Here is a 13,160-nt window from a genome sequence, read left to right as displayed (position 1 = left end):
AAATTATATTTGAGTGCTTTTGCTTGATGAATTTTTGTTTCATGTTAAAATGATTTAAGTGAAAAAGAAAACTGTATGAGAAGGTCATTAAATTGTGTATAAAATAAAAAAGCTGTTGTAAAAAGAAATTTTATATATTTGAAAAATCTGTTGTATACAGTTTACTAGTCTAGTATTGAAACTTAAATATTTACTATTTTTAGTAAATTTTCCCTTCATTCCTTTTTCTATCAAACAACTACAATTAAACTTTACAAATCTCTAAAACAAAAACAATTGCAAAACTCAAGAAGACTAATATTTTATCAGGAATATCTTTAACAGTTGCAAATGTTAAAAAAAGAAAACTATAAATAAATTCACATAAATCAGTTTCAACAGATGTGCATACTTTTACTCTTGGGAAGTCGAAAACATATCTAAACCTTTCCTTTTTGTTAACGATTTGACATCTGGTGTTAAAATTGAAAAAAGCTTAAAAATATACAAATAAACAAATAATAAAAAAAGGAGTTTGGATGGTTTTAGTTTTCTTAAAACGTGAAGGAAAAGCTATTTAAAACTTGATTTAAAGTTTCGCTTAATATATTTATCATTAATAAAGCTTTTTTTAGAAAAGCTCTTCCAGTGATATACACAAATACAACTTAAAAGTTTTACAATTTCTGACCAAACAAACAGAGAGTCAATGCGTTAGAAAATGAAAGTTATTTCCTCTAACGTCTGACTCTATTTCTTCTTTCGTCCGGAATATACTTTTTGTAAACGAAATTGAAGACAGTTTTCACTTTAGTGTCCCATTTGTAAGCGACAGCGGAAATGGTCGCCACTTTACTGTTCCCAAATAGAGAGAATACACTTTAAAACACTTGAGTGAGAAACTTCATTGCTATGTATTGACTACTTTGGACTAGCTTTTTGACAGTCTTGGCCTCTCGTAAAGGAGGCTAAAGACAGCTGTCACTTTAGTGTCCGTTTTTTAAGCGAGAGCGGAAATAGTCGTCACTTCACTGTTCCCAAGTAATCTAGAGAGATGACACTTTAAAACACTTAAGTGAGAAAGTTTATTGTAATGTGTTGACTACTTTGGACTAGCTTTCTGACAGCCTCTTTGTCATTTATAGAGTGGCGTATACGACTGCCTCCTAGGATAGCTAGTCACCTAGGTAGTCGGGTAGCTAGTGATAACCCTAAGTGGTAGGTTAATTCGCTAGTCTAACCACCTTGTTGGAACTAAGTCGTCCCTCTACTGTTCCCAAGTAACCTAGAAAGATTAAAAAACTTAAGCGAAAAGGTTCTAGTAGTCTAGAGACAAAACATTTCAAAAAACTTAAGTGAGAAGATTCATTAGCAGCATTTTTTAAACAATTGGATTTATTAAATCCAAAATTTAGTTCTCCCTCTGTACGCCAGGTGGATAAAGCAAAAGGTTTTAATCGAGGCTAAACAAATTTCAAATCACAATGTCAGCAGCGGCCGACAGATGGAGTTATTTCAAAATTTAATATTAAATTTGTAAATTTTCCATAAAATTTGTAACAATTTGTTGCAAAAATTGGTATTTGCACTGAAATATCATGTTTGAAATATTTAAGTTACATGAATTTTGTTTATTTTCCTATTTTTATACATTTTAAAAAATATTTGCCATCTATTGGTGAATAGCAAAATAAAACAAATTAAATCATTTTTAAATTATTTTGGTTTTATTCTATGAATACAAAGCATTGCCATATTGAAATTAGCTAAATCCAACTATTTTTTTGGATTTAATAAATCCAAGTTGGATTTACTTCTTTTAGCTGCAGAACCGCCATTGTTGCACTAAAATTAATTTTTCTTTGACCTTCTATTAGCATATACAGTGTATTTTCAGATTATGATGACCAAAACTAAATTTCAGCCTCCAAAGATAGTTTTTTTCTTGAAATAAAATAAATCCAAAATAAATCCAGTGATTAAAAAAAGCCCCTATTGTCATGTATTGGCTCCTTTGGACTAGCTTTTTGACTGTCTTTTAGTTAACTAAGAAGTGATGATTGGCAAAGAGATATTAAAAAAGCTTTGGTGGGTAAGGCTAGCCCTAATTGGTAGGTTAAATAGCTAATATCTCGGTACTGCTGCGTATTTAACATTATTAAAGTGTTTATAAAACGAGCAATATAATTACAGCTTTTCTAAAGCTGTTAGGAAAGCTCTCCTAAAGATAATGGATTAGTTGTATATACTTATAAATGCCGGTAGACAATGTTACAACACCTATTTAGTTTTAAGTGCTCTTTATTAATTTAAGCTTTTCTGAAGCTTTTGGGAAAAGCTTTCACAATATAAGGTATAAATTAAATAGACGACACAGATTGTTTAAAACTTAACGCTAATTCTGCTTCTTTAATTTAAACAGTGAATTGTAATTTAAAGTTTGAATTTGAAGTTTAGCTTTTTTGATATTTTAAAGTTTCCGAAAGCTTTTTGGAAAAGATATCCTGCCCATATAAATATTGTATAATAATGCATTGTACTTTCTATTTAGTGAATTTTAATTCCTATTTAGTTTAAACTTTAGTTTGTTTAATATTTTATAATTTCCGTAAGCTTTTGGGTAAAGCTTTCCTATCAATATTCAATAATTTTTGTTTCATTAAAGTTTTTAAGATAAGCTCTCCTAGTAATATTGTCCTAGTTATGGGGTTTTAAAAAATATCGATTTAAAATGTTGCAATTTAGTTCAAGGTGTTGCTTGCGAAGCTTTTCTAAAGCTTTTGGGAAAAGCTTTCCAAATGATATGATCCAGGTTATAAAGATGACGCATATAACTTTTCTATCTTGAGAGTATGAAAGCTTATTTAAGTTCATTTTGATGAAAGCTTTACGTATATGTATATAAAAACAACCCTAGTAGGCGCTATTCCAATAAATACACAAAGCTAAATTACAAGCGAACGTTACTCTATGATTACTTTTTATTTAATTTCCATAATGAAGAACCACCCTAATAAAAACAAACATAAAAACACATGTATAGTCCTTTGACTTGCAACAATTAAACGCACATGTTTTAAAAAGAGTTTCATGTTGCAGACAGCAATTAAAGACTCATGTCATCATGTCACTAAAATAAGTCAAGCAAAACTTTTTCTATAACAAAATACGGGGAATATATTCATAATGATTTTATGAAAAACAAAAAACATTAAAAAGAAAATAAACTAACAAATCGGTTCATATTTAAAGAAAGCCACAAAAACGGAAATGTAGCTTTGAATTTAAACACTTTCTTTGAATCATTCATTCATTTACTTTCTAAAGATAACTTCCCCCCTTTTATTGCAAAAAAAATCATCCTTATGATATGAATCTACTTATAGAAAGTAATAAAAGTTAATAAAGATATTCTCATATGAACACTCTCTGAAATATTTTCCAACTTAAAAAAAGTCAAAGTCTAGAAACTTTTGACTTTGATAACACTCGCACACAGACACTTGGAAAAATACATTCCAAAGAATATTAACACTTGTCTTGTGTGTTAAATAAATACACACTTCTCTTCATACTTACAGCAGTCGTTAGATTAAAAACATAACGAGTACATGGTTACGTATGTGTAATAAGTTGAATCGAAATGAATATTATGCATAAAATTCCCAAAAGAAGTGTTAAACAACTGTTGTTGTTGTTGTTGAAACAAATAGACAAAATTTTTTAATGTATTTATAAAACAAAATAGTAGAGTGTTATAATCTTTTTAATAAACTTTTTAATTTGCATGCTACTATGAAAGTATTTTTTACAACAATAAAGGTTATACATTAGACATTTCAGCTAGTGTGTGAAGCTGCAAAGAAAATGAAGTTTTTCTAAGCAGGGAAATACTTTTGCCATAAATGTTGTTGAGCAACTTTTGCTTTACTTTGTGAAAATGTTAAGAAACTTTGAACTTTTTGTAGCCTACGCCCTTACACATGGAAAGTTTTGGAATGCCCATTGCTGCTTTACAAACATGTGCTACAGATGCTTGTTTGTGAGCGTTTGTCAAAAAAAGCATTACCATTTAGAGTTTGTCGTTTAATGACAGTAAACCGTGTAACAATTACTTTTATGATGGAAAAGTTGTATTTCCTTTTAAATGCCAAAAGTTTTCATACTTATGAATTCATTATTAATAAAATATTTGGCAATATACAGAAGTGATATAATAAAATCGTTTGCATATAATGAGCATATATGTATGTACATATACATATGTATGTATATGTAAGTGAAGAAGAGATAAATGTATAGAGAAGAAACTCCAAAAGTTTAAGTTTTGAGTAAAACTCTTTTGTAACTTTGGTAATAGGCTTCTAAATGGAAAAGGAACATAATTTTGTAAAAAAAGCATACTTTAACTTTCGCTTACAAATAACTAAGTAAATAAGTACTTACAAATAAGAAGTTAAACAATTTGCTCACATAGAAAACTAACCAGGGCTTTTTATTCGTTAGTTCACAGTCGCACAGACTGGCCTTGATATCTGAAAACCTGGTCAAAATTATTAGAAGTGTTTTTTGAGTTAATGGCTGGATTTTGTTGATAGTTTTAGTATTAATTAGGCCCAAAGAAGTACCCAACAGATTATGTTTAAAATGGATTCGTGATTTCGCCTAGCCTCCATACGAATTCCCCATCGAAATTTATTATTATACACATAACTATGATAATTATGCAATTATCATGATCAAATTAAGCACGGACCAGTTTTGTGTACTCAAAAATCATGAAGTAAAGTTTAGAAATTCACTTTAAGGCTCATAAATTGCTTAAAAACATTGATATCGCAATTCGGCATGATCGGTCGCTCCATAATTGCCTCTAGGTCCCGAATAAACCCTTTAAGAAAATCAGTTTAATAGACTTAAAAACAGTTTAGTATCATGATAAAATTCGACGTGAATGATTTTTATATAAATTTAAAGTATTTTACCTAATTTTATTGTGATCAGTCCATAATTTCCCCCCGTACCCACATAAGGTCTCCATCTTTTTTTGTAAAAAGTTTCTAAAAACCAGTTTTAATTTGTGAATAAATTCTAGCTATGATAATATTTGTAATTATAAAAAAGATAAAATTAAAAAAAAAAAAAACGCAAAAATAACTGCACAAATTTGCGCAAACTATTTGTCTTGTATCTGAAAATAGAGATTTCATATTTTATTGTTGGATATAAAAATTTTTGAACGCCTGCTATTTTTAGTTTTAAAAGACTTTTCTATTTTTTTGGTAAAAAAGTGTAAATTTTCAAATTTTTCAAATAAAGTCAAACAATCGTCAAAAATATTTGCGCAAAAATAATTGTGCAAATTTGCGCAAACTTTTTTTGTTTCTGAAAATAGATATTTCATATTTTATTGCTGGATATAACAATTTTTGAACACTTCTTACTAATGTAATAATTGTGCAAATTTGCACAATTGTTTCTGAAAATGGAGATTTCATCTTTTATTGCTGGATATAACAATTTTCGAACAATTGTTACTTTCAGTTGTAAAACTCTTATTTATTTTTTTTGGTTAAAAAGGGGTAAATTTTTTAAAATTTCCAAAAAGTGAAATTTTCAAAAAATATTTGCACAAATTTAAAAAAAAAATTTTAATATAATCCAAAAACATACTCCATTTAACATTGTAATGTCCTAGGTGAGGACCGTTTAATCCATCCGTGACATCAGAGTAATCCCAAAACTATTCCCTTGCTAAAATTATGGGAGTACATGATTCGCAACATGGTCCTATGTAATGTAAACTATAGACCAGGTTGTTATCAAAAAACTAAACATGATTCATGCCTGCATTACATAGGACTACTGAACGGATCATGTACTCCAATAATGTTTACAGAGGAGTACTTTTGGATTACCTAAATGGATCATGTACTCCAATAACCCTGCAAAAATTTAGACTACTCCGCACACGCGTATAAGGAGTACCCCTCAAATGACTAGGACTGTTCCAAAACTAATCCAAATATATGGAAAAATCATCCATTTCAGGGTGGGGGGTAATGATTACATTTTCAATTACATTTGATTACAATTACATTAATTGTAATTGAAGCTTGACCAATTACAATTACTTGTAATGGTAATTGAAGTTTTGCCAATTACAATTACTTGTAATTGTAATTGAAGTTTTGCCAATTACAATTGCTTGTAACTTGAAGAATTTCCAATTACAATTACTTGTAATTGTGAATTTTGTTCCTTATAATTACATGTAATTTGTAATTAGCAATACCTTAATGACAATTACAAGTAATTTTAATTGGAAACTTCAATTACAAGTACATAATTGTAATTGGCAAAACTTCAATTACAATTACAAGTAATTGTAATTCGTTATTGGTCAATTACTCATTACAAATATTTGTAATTGAAAAACTTCAATTACAGTTACAAGTATATAATTGGTTATTGCTCAATTACACATTACAAGTAATTGTAATTTGACCATGTCATGAATTACTTTGCGTAATCATTACCCCCCATGCCTGCTTCATTTAACATTGTGATGTTCTAGGTGAGGATCCATATGTGTATTACATCAGATTAATTCCAAAACTAACTATCTTGCTAAAATTATGGGAGTAAATAATCCGCAACATGATCCTGCAGGCTATGATATAGAACCATAACCATAAACATATTTATTAAAATATACATCATTACAACGAACAATTTTAAAATTTCAAAAGACTGTACTCAATCGTACAGATTTTGACTTCGAATTTTGTCTACTTAACACCTGCATAGACAAAACTCTCTCGCCGTATAAAGGATCAATTGTAACCAGGCTTTGAGACTTTTCCGTACCCGGATTACTTTTCTCCTGTTAGCTGTTTCTTTTGTGAGTTTTTCATAGCCGATACAATATAAGCGTCGGGTTTTGGAAATATACTAGAACTGGTATAATTCGTAAGAATACCATGACTATCCAATTTCAATTGATTTTTCTTAAAAGCACTTTGTCGGGAAACACGTTGAACCGAAGGAGCAGCAGCTGCAAATTATAATAAATTATTAGTACTCGACTATTAAATATCTTCTCTAAAACCAACCTTACCCATATAATTATTAGCCTTTAATCTATCCATTTTTTCTAAAATTGTTGGTTCTCTTTGCAAATTATAGCAAAAACATTTATCACCTGTCTCATCACTGGTTTTTGTGGACTGAACTTGTTTTCTTAATACCAATTCCTTAGGGCGGCCACAGGACAAACATGAGTTTTTGTCTTCTATCAGCATAGGTTTTAAGGTATGACATTTTCTTGATTCTTTTTGCAATTCTTTCAGAAATTCTTTAATTTCAGCATATCTTTGCTCTAAATATTTCTTCATAGCCGGCAAAGTGACCCGATCTAATTTACAGTTTAACATTTCTTGAGTCTCCAACATAGCTTCACGAAAACCTTGTTCATTTTTATCTAAAGAGCAGCGTATTTCTTCAATATCATTTACTATATATTCAATACATTTCTGCTTTCCTGAGGCCTTATTGGCCATCTGCTTGATTTCCTTTAACTTATCGATCATGCTGTCGATTTTAGACTCAAATTCTTTTAAACGTTCCACCATAACTGATGAAACACGTCTCCTTAAGCCCACATTGAAAACAGAATTTCCGGCCATCAAACATAATTCCTTATTGTGTTCCATATAAAGAGTGCACAAATCTTCATTGGCGGCCGCATATAGATCCCAATGTGTAGGATCAAAAACATCCGTTCTAAAACATATACGTATTTCTTCGAAATGTTCTTCGATTTTGTCATCAATTTCTTGTGTTTTATTTTCCAGTTTTTCTAAAAGTTTCCATTTTTCTTCATAACCTTTAATTGTTGTCAATTGAAAATCATATTTTCCTTTGCTTGCGGTTTCTTTTAATAACTTCTCTATACATTTCGCGGGAAATCCTTGAATGCGAACTGTTTCATTGTGGCAATTTAGTTTTTCCAACAGAATAATCAAGAGACTTTGAAGTACACTTAAATGTTCATTAGTTAATTCTGGCGCTCCTAAAGCAATGTTAGCTAATTCATCAAGTGTGAAGGTTTTAGGAGTCGTTAAAGACATGTCGAGATCTTTGATGTGTGTTTGGTGTTTTAATTGCAAAAGAAAAACAAAATAAAGGAAATATTATGAATAAATTAAATTGTTAAATAGAAAAATTTAGAAAAATATTAGGGCATACCAAACATATGTATGATAACCCATGTGATAACCTGCACTTAATATTTAAAGAGTTTTTTTTTTTGAAGATGGTTCAATCAGAGAATAGACCGTAGTCTGGTCCATAAACATGTCAATAGACTGTTTTACAAGACCACACAACTCCTCAAATGTATAACATTAAATCAGCTTGGTTCTCGTAAGATATATTAGTAGATCAATAAGTCTACCCTTGGACCCTTTCTACATACCCTGCAAAAATTGAGACTTATCCGCTCACGTTTATAAAGAGGATTAGGACTGGTCCAAAACTAATCCAAATATATCAAAAACAAACATACTCCATTTAACATTGTGAAGTCCTAGGTGAGGATCACGTAATCCATCCATTTATTACCTCGGAATAATCCCAAAACTACCAAACAAGAACTACTAAACAAGGACTACTAAACAGGGACTACCAAACGGATCATGTAATCCAATAATGTTCACAGGGGAGTAGTTTTTGGATCATATACTCCAATACTTTTTGCAGGGTTTTGTTTTCGTCATTGTAATGGATTAAAGAGGAACCCAAGTAGACTTGCTGGTTTGCGTAGAATGCAACCTGGATATGTCTCATCTATTGTGGGCTATAAATTGTATAGTCTGTCTTTTGTCGAAAAAGGTCCACTTTAACGTTTGAAGATATAATATGATATAATATGAAGATACTACTTTCAGTAAAGTCCAGCAGAATTGCAACTGAACTCGAACTGAAAATTTCCAGAGCAGATCCCAAGCTTGTTATGCTCTTCTGACTGTAAACAGTCAAGTATATTCATGAGAAGACCACGCAAATTGTAAGATGTAAATGGTATTAGATCCAACCCCTAGTCGTGAATTATCTCATTTGGACAATAAGCGTAGACCCATAAAAATCATAAATTTTTGATATAGTGTAGTTAACAACGAGTTCACTTACATTGGCGGCTACGACAGGGCATTCTCATGGAAAGTATTTCCTGTCAGGTTTGCCTAGCAAACAACCTCGATATATCCAGTCTATTACGTATTATAAGTTGCATAGTATGTCTTTCATCGAAAGATAACCACTTGAGCTTAGTCAATCTGCATGTTTTTAGCTCATATAAGAAATAATCTGATGAACTCCTTGAAATATGTAGATCCCAGCGGTATTACAACTGAATTCCAACTGGAGATGTTAAAACCAGCTAATTGCCTTAGCAATCACTATGCGCAGGGACCCCAATTAAGATGATATCAGATGGACGACCAAGTCTAAGTCCTTCAATCATCTATATTCATAGATTCTTGTCTTTAATTTTTATTTTACTATGACCATTCCTTCCTAGAATAGAGAACAACAATTATCCAAAGTTGTGGTACGTTGGGTGTACTAGTACTACTTGCTTGGACTTGACGCTGTAATCAAGATTTGTAGTAACTACTTATTCTTGAAATCAGAATGGTGACATATTTACATAGTGATTCTCTTGAAGATTCTGACCTGGAGTATTATCTTCGGTAGTGTCTACAGATTCGCAGAATCTATCTATGAACTAATACCCTGGACTTATCGGTTATAAGTGTAATATCCAATACATCGTTTGGTCGCTAGTCAATGCCTGAGTTAACGTACCCATAAGAGTACAATTTGTGAATGTATCTCCATCCTGTTAAAGGATGTTCTGCATTCCTGAACTAGACATTATGTAGTTTATATACCCATTAGGGACAACATTTTAGCTTGGCTGTCGTTAAAAATTTGGATCTCTATCCGATACCCTATGATACTAGAGGTAGTTTGCTACCTTTTTAAGCTCTGCATTAGATCACATCATGCAACAGCCTGAAAGAAATCCTAATATTGAACTCTGGTTTGTTTTGAGTTTTGAGTCTTCCTTGTCTACCGCAGACTTTGTGGAGATCGAGTTCCACTCCCAAACTTTCTGAGATAATCAAACCTTGGGATGCATTTTTGCATCTAGTCTAAAAGCTGTTGTCAGGGCTGTTGCCAACATCCTTTTTAGCAACGTAAATATAGACTTCTCAGTGATCCAGTTATTAGGATTGACATTCTCTTAAGGACTTTGTCCTGGAGTTTACAGTTCGAGTTTGTGTTTAATGCTTTCCATCAAACGATAACTTCATACAAAAGAATTGGTTTAATGTCATCAGACGACCGCATCGAGTACTTAATCCAAGTGACCATAACCCAAGAATCTACATACTTTTTTGTAGATCTTTTGAAGAACTACCCAGAATAAACATGGTAATTACTTGTACTTACTTAACAACTTACTTCTTAGTGACTACTACATACCGTGTGCATTATTTGGAAGGAGTCTAGTGATGACTTACAAATAATATATTATGTAAGTACTTACTTTTAAACTTTGGCATATTGTTTTTAACACAAACGAAAACAACAATGAAGCAGAAACGAAACTACTTACCTTTTCGCAAGAGATCGTAGTAAGTACTTACCTAACTCCCATATGTAAGCGAGTGTGGTAAGTACGTGACTGCAATGTCATCCCCGTGTTAAAATAATGACTTAAAATACATTTAAAACCCTTCAGCTGTAACTGTATTACTATATCTGCAATAGTTAACGAGATAGTGAATTATTTAAAAAATCAGGTAATTCTAAGCCATTGTGCATTCTATGAAAGATGTATGTATGTTTAGCATCTTTTTATAAAACATTTAGTTAATATTATAAAACAAGTCCTTTTAAAATTCAAACAAAAACCAACTTCTATGACATCCTTCTATCTTTCATCCTAAATCCAATTACAATAGTTACTGTTCGAAACTCATTTTTTCAAATAACTTCAATCAAATATCAAGAAACAAAAAATAATTGAATTGTTATACAATGACCCAAATGTTATTCCTCGCCATTTCCATTTAACAATCAAAAACCAATTTACAACAATCATTTAAAAAAAATTTCACTTGCCTTTCATCTAAATCTAATGCAGATTTTTGCCTGCAGCTTTACAGTTTCAAAAGAAAAACAAAAAACGGTTACACATACTTATTTCTATACTCTCTTCACTACCAACTGTTTCCTCTTTAAAATTTAGGCTAAATGTCCTTGACCTGCTTGTCAAAATATTTTCTGGTTTACCTACAAATTACGATAAAAACTGCAAATCTTACAAAAAGTTTTTAATATTTCTTTGTTTTTTTTTTGTTATTTTAGGTGCAAAAAACAAAACTAAATACAAAAAATTTATCTTTTTATTCTTCTTGACTTGTTCACTTTAAGTAAAATATCTGTATTTTTTTCTTCTACTACTCTAAGGATTCATCTTATTTTGGCCAACATTTTAAGTTTTTTTCCTTTCGTTAGTTATTTTTCCTTTTTCTATTTTTTATATAAAATTTTTGTAGTTGAAAGTCGAAATGATTGCAAAACTTTCACTGTCAGTATGAAACAAAAAAATGTGAAAAAAATCTGAAAAATACAAAGAAATGAAAGGAATTGAAAACGAAGGTACTGCTAAGCATTTTATATTTAATGTAAAACTAAAACTGAAACTAAAACAAAAAAAAAATAACTCTGAAATATAAAGAACAAAAACAAAAGCTATGGTGGTACTGAAAAGGAATTATCTTAACCCAGTTTTCTGGCTTTGGTAATGTACTGCTTGATGCTGCTTCCACACTGCTGTGTTGTGGTTTTTGACACAGAAATTTTTAATGCATTTTTTAAATCACTGCAATAAAAATAGAATAAACTCACAACCACTAAAGTTTGAAATAATAAATTTTATGTAAAAAAAAAATAAAAGTAGAAAACTGAAATAATATTCAAGAACATTGGAAAAAATGTATAAAATCATTTGTATGAAAAACTAAAAAAAACTATTAATAAATTACAATTGAAAACTGCATATTCGTAAAGTTTGTGTGTGCAACTATGATAACATTTCTGAATGAGTATTAGAGTTAATTATAACAAGATTCAAGGTAATTTTCAAATGAATACAATTTTCTACTTCCCTCTTTCAACACTCATACTTATCAAGGCTAATAATAGCTATGGTGGAAAATGGGAAAATGTTTTACTAATTAGTTGTTGTAATGGTAATAAATTAATGAAGGTAATTACGTTTTTTTAGAAGAGGATATCGTAAAAACTGCTTAACAAATTTTTTATTTAAATTTTAAAATTAAAGTATAGAGGACACTCTTCCTGATTTAAGCTCTGAAATGGAAAGGGAGAACGAATACAAAACTTTTGGAATCAAGATGGCCTGTATTGGAAACATGAGCGGGGGAATGCCATACGACAACGTAGGTATGAAGGACCAATGAAATCATTTAGGTGACCTCAATGGGACGGGGGCAAGAATATTATTTCAGATATTACATAAATCCGGGACTCTGATTTAAAAATTGGAATGAATTACGTCGAGGAATGGAGCTTAGTTAGTTAGTTAGTTAGTTAGTTAGTTAGCTAGTTGGTGAGTTAGTTAGTTAGTTAGTTAGTTAGTTAGTTAGTTACTTAGTTAGTTAGTTAGTTATTAGTAGTTAGTTAGTTAGTAGTTAGTTAGTTAGTTAGTTAGTAGTTAGTTAGTTAGTATAGTTAGTTAGTTAGTTAGTTAGTTAGTTAGTTAGTTAGTTAGTTAGTTGTTAGTAGTTAGTTAGTTAGTTAGTTAGTTAGTTAGTTAGTAGTTAGTTAGTTAGTTAGTAGTTAGTTAGTAGTAGTTAGTTAGTTAGTTAGTTAGTTAGTTAGTTAGTTAGTTAGTTAGTTAGTTAGTTAGTTAGTTAGTAGTTAGTAGTTAGTTAGTTAGTTAGTTAGTTAGTTAGTTAGTTAGTTAGTAGTTAGTTAGTTAGTTAGTTAGTTAGTTAGTTAGTTAGTTAGTAGTTAGTTAGTTAGTTAGTTAGTAGTAGTTAGTTAGTTAGTTAGTTAGTTAGTTAGTTAGTAGTAGTTAG

General features: G+C 30.5%; 1 protein-coding gene across 1 annotated transcript; it reads right to left on the bottom strand.

The window, feature by feature from the left end:
• Window positions 1-6,776: 6,776 nt before the first annotated feature.
• On the bottom strand, window positions 6,777-8,190 carry LOC119607959. The gene is made up of 2 exons (XM_037962131.1): window positions 7,100-8,190; window positions 6,777-7,036 (listed from the first exon to the last, which is right to left on the bottom strand). The coding sequence occupies exons 1-2, from the start codon at window positions 8,109-8,111 to the stop codon at window positions 6,855-6,857; spliced, it is 1,194 nt and encodes a 397-aa protein (XP_037818059.1). The 5' UTR covers window positions 8,112-8,190; the 3' UTR covers window positions 6,777-6,854.
• Window positions 8,191-13,160: the final 4,970 nt, after the last annotated feature.

This window comes from Lucilia sericata, unplaced genomic scaffold, assembly GCF_015586225.1.
Source record: "Lucilia sericata isolate MDLA Ls3-8-SP2 unplaced genomic scaffold, ASM1558622v1 Contig000769F_arrow, whole genome shotgun sequence".
Classification (NCBI taxonomy): domain Eukaryota; kingdom Metazoa; phylum Arthropoda; class Insecta; order Diptera; family Calliphoridae; genus Lucilia; species Lucilia sericata.
Note: the sequence above shows the minus strand (reverse complement) of the source record. Positions and strands in the feature narration are given on the sequence as shown.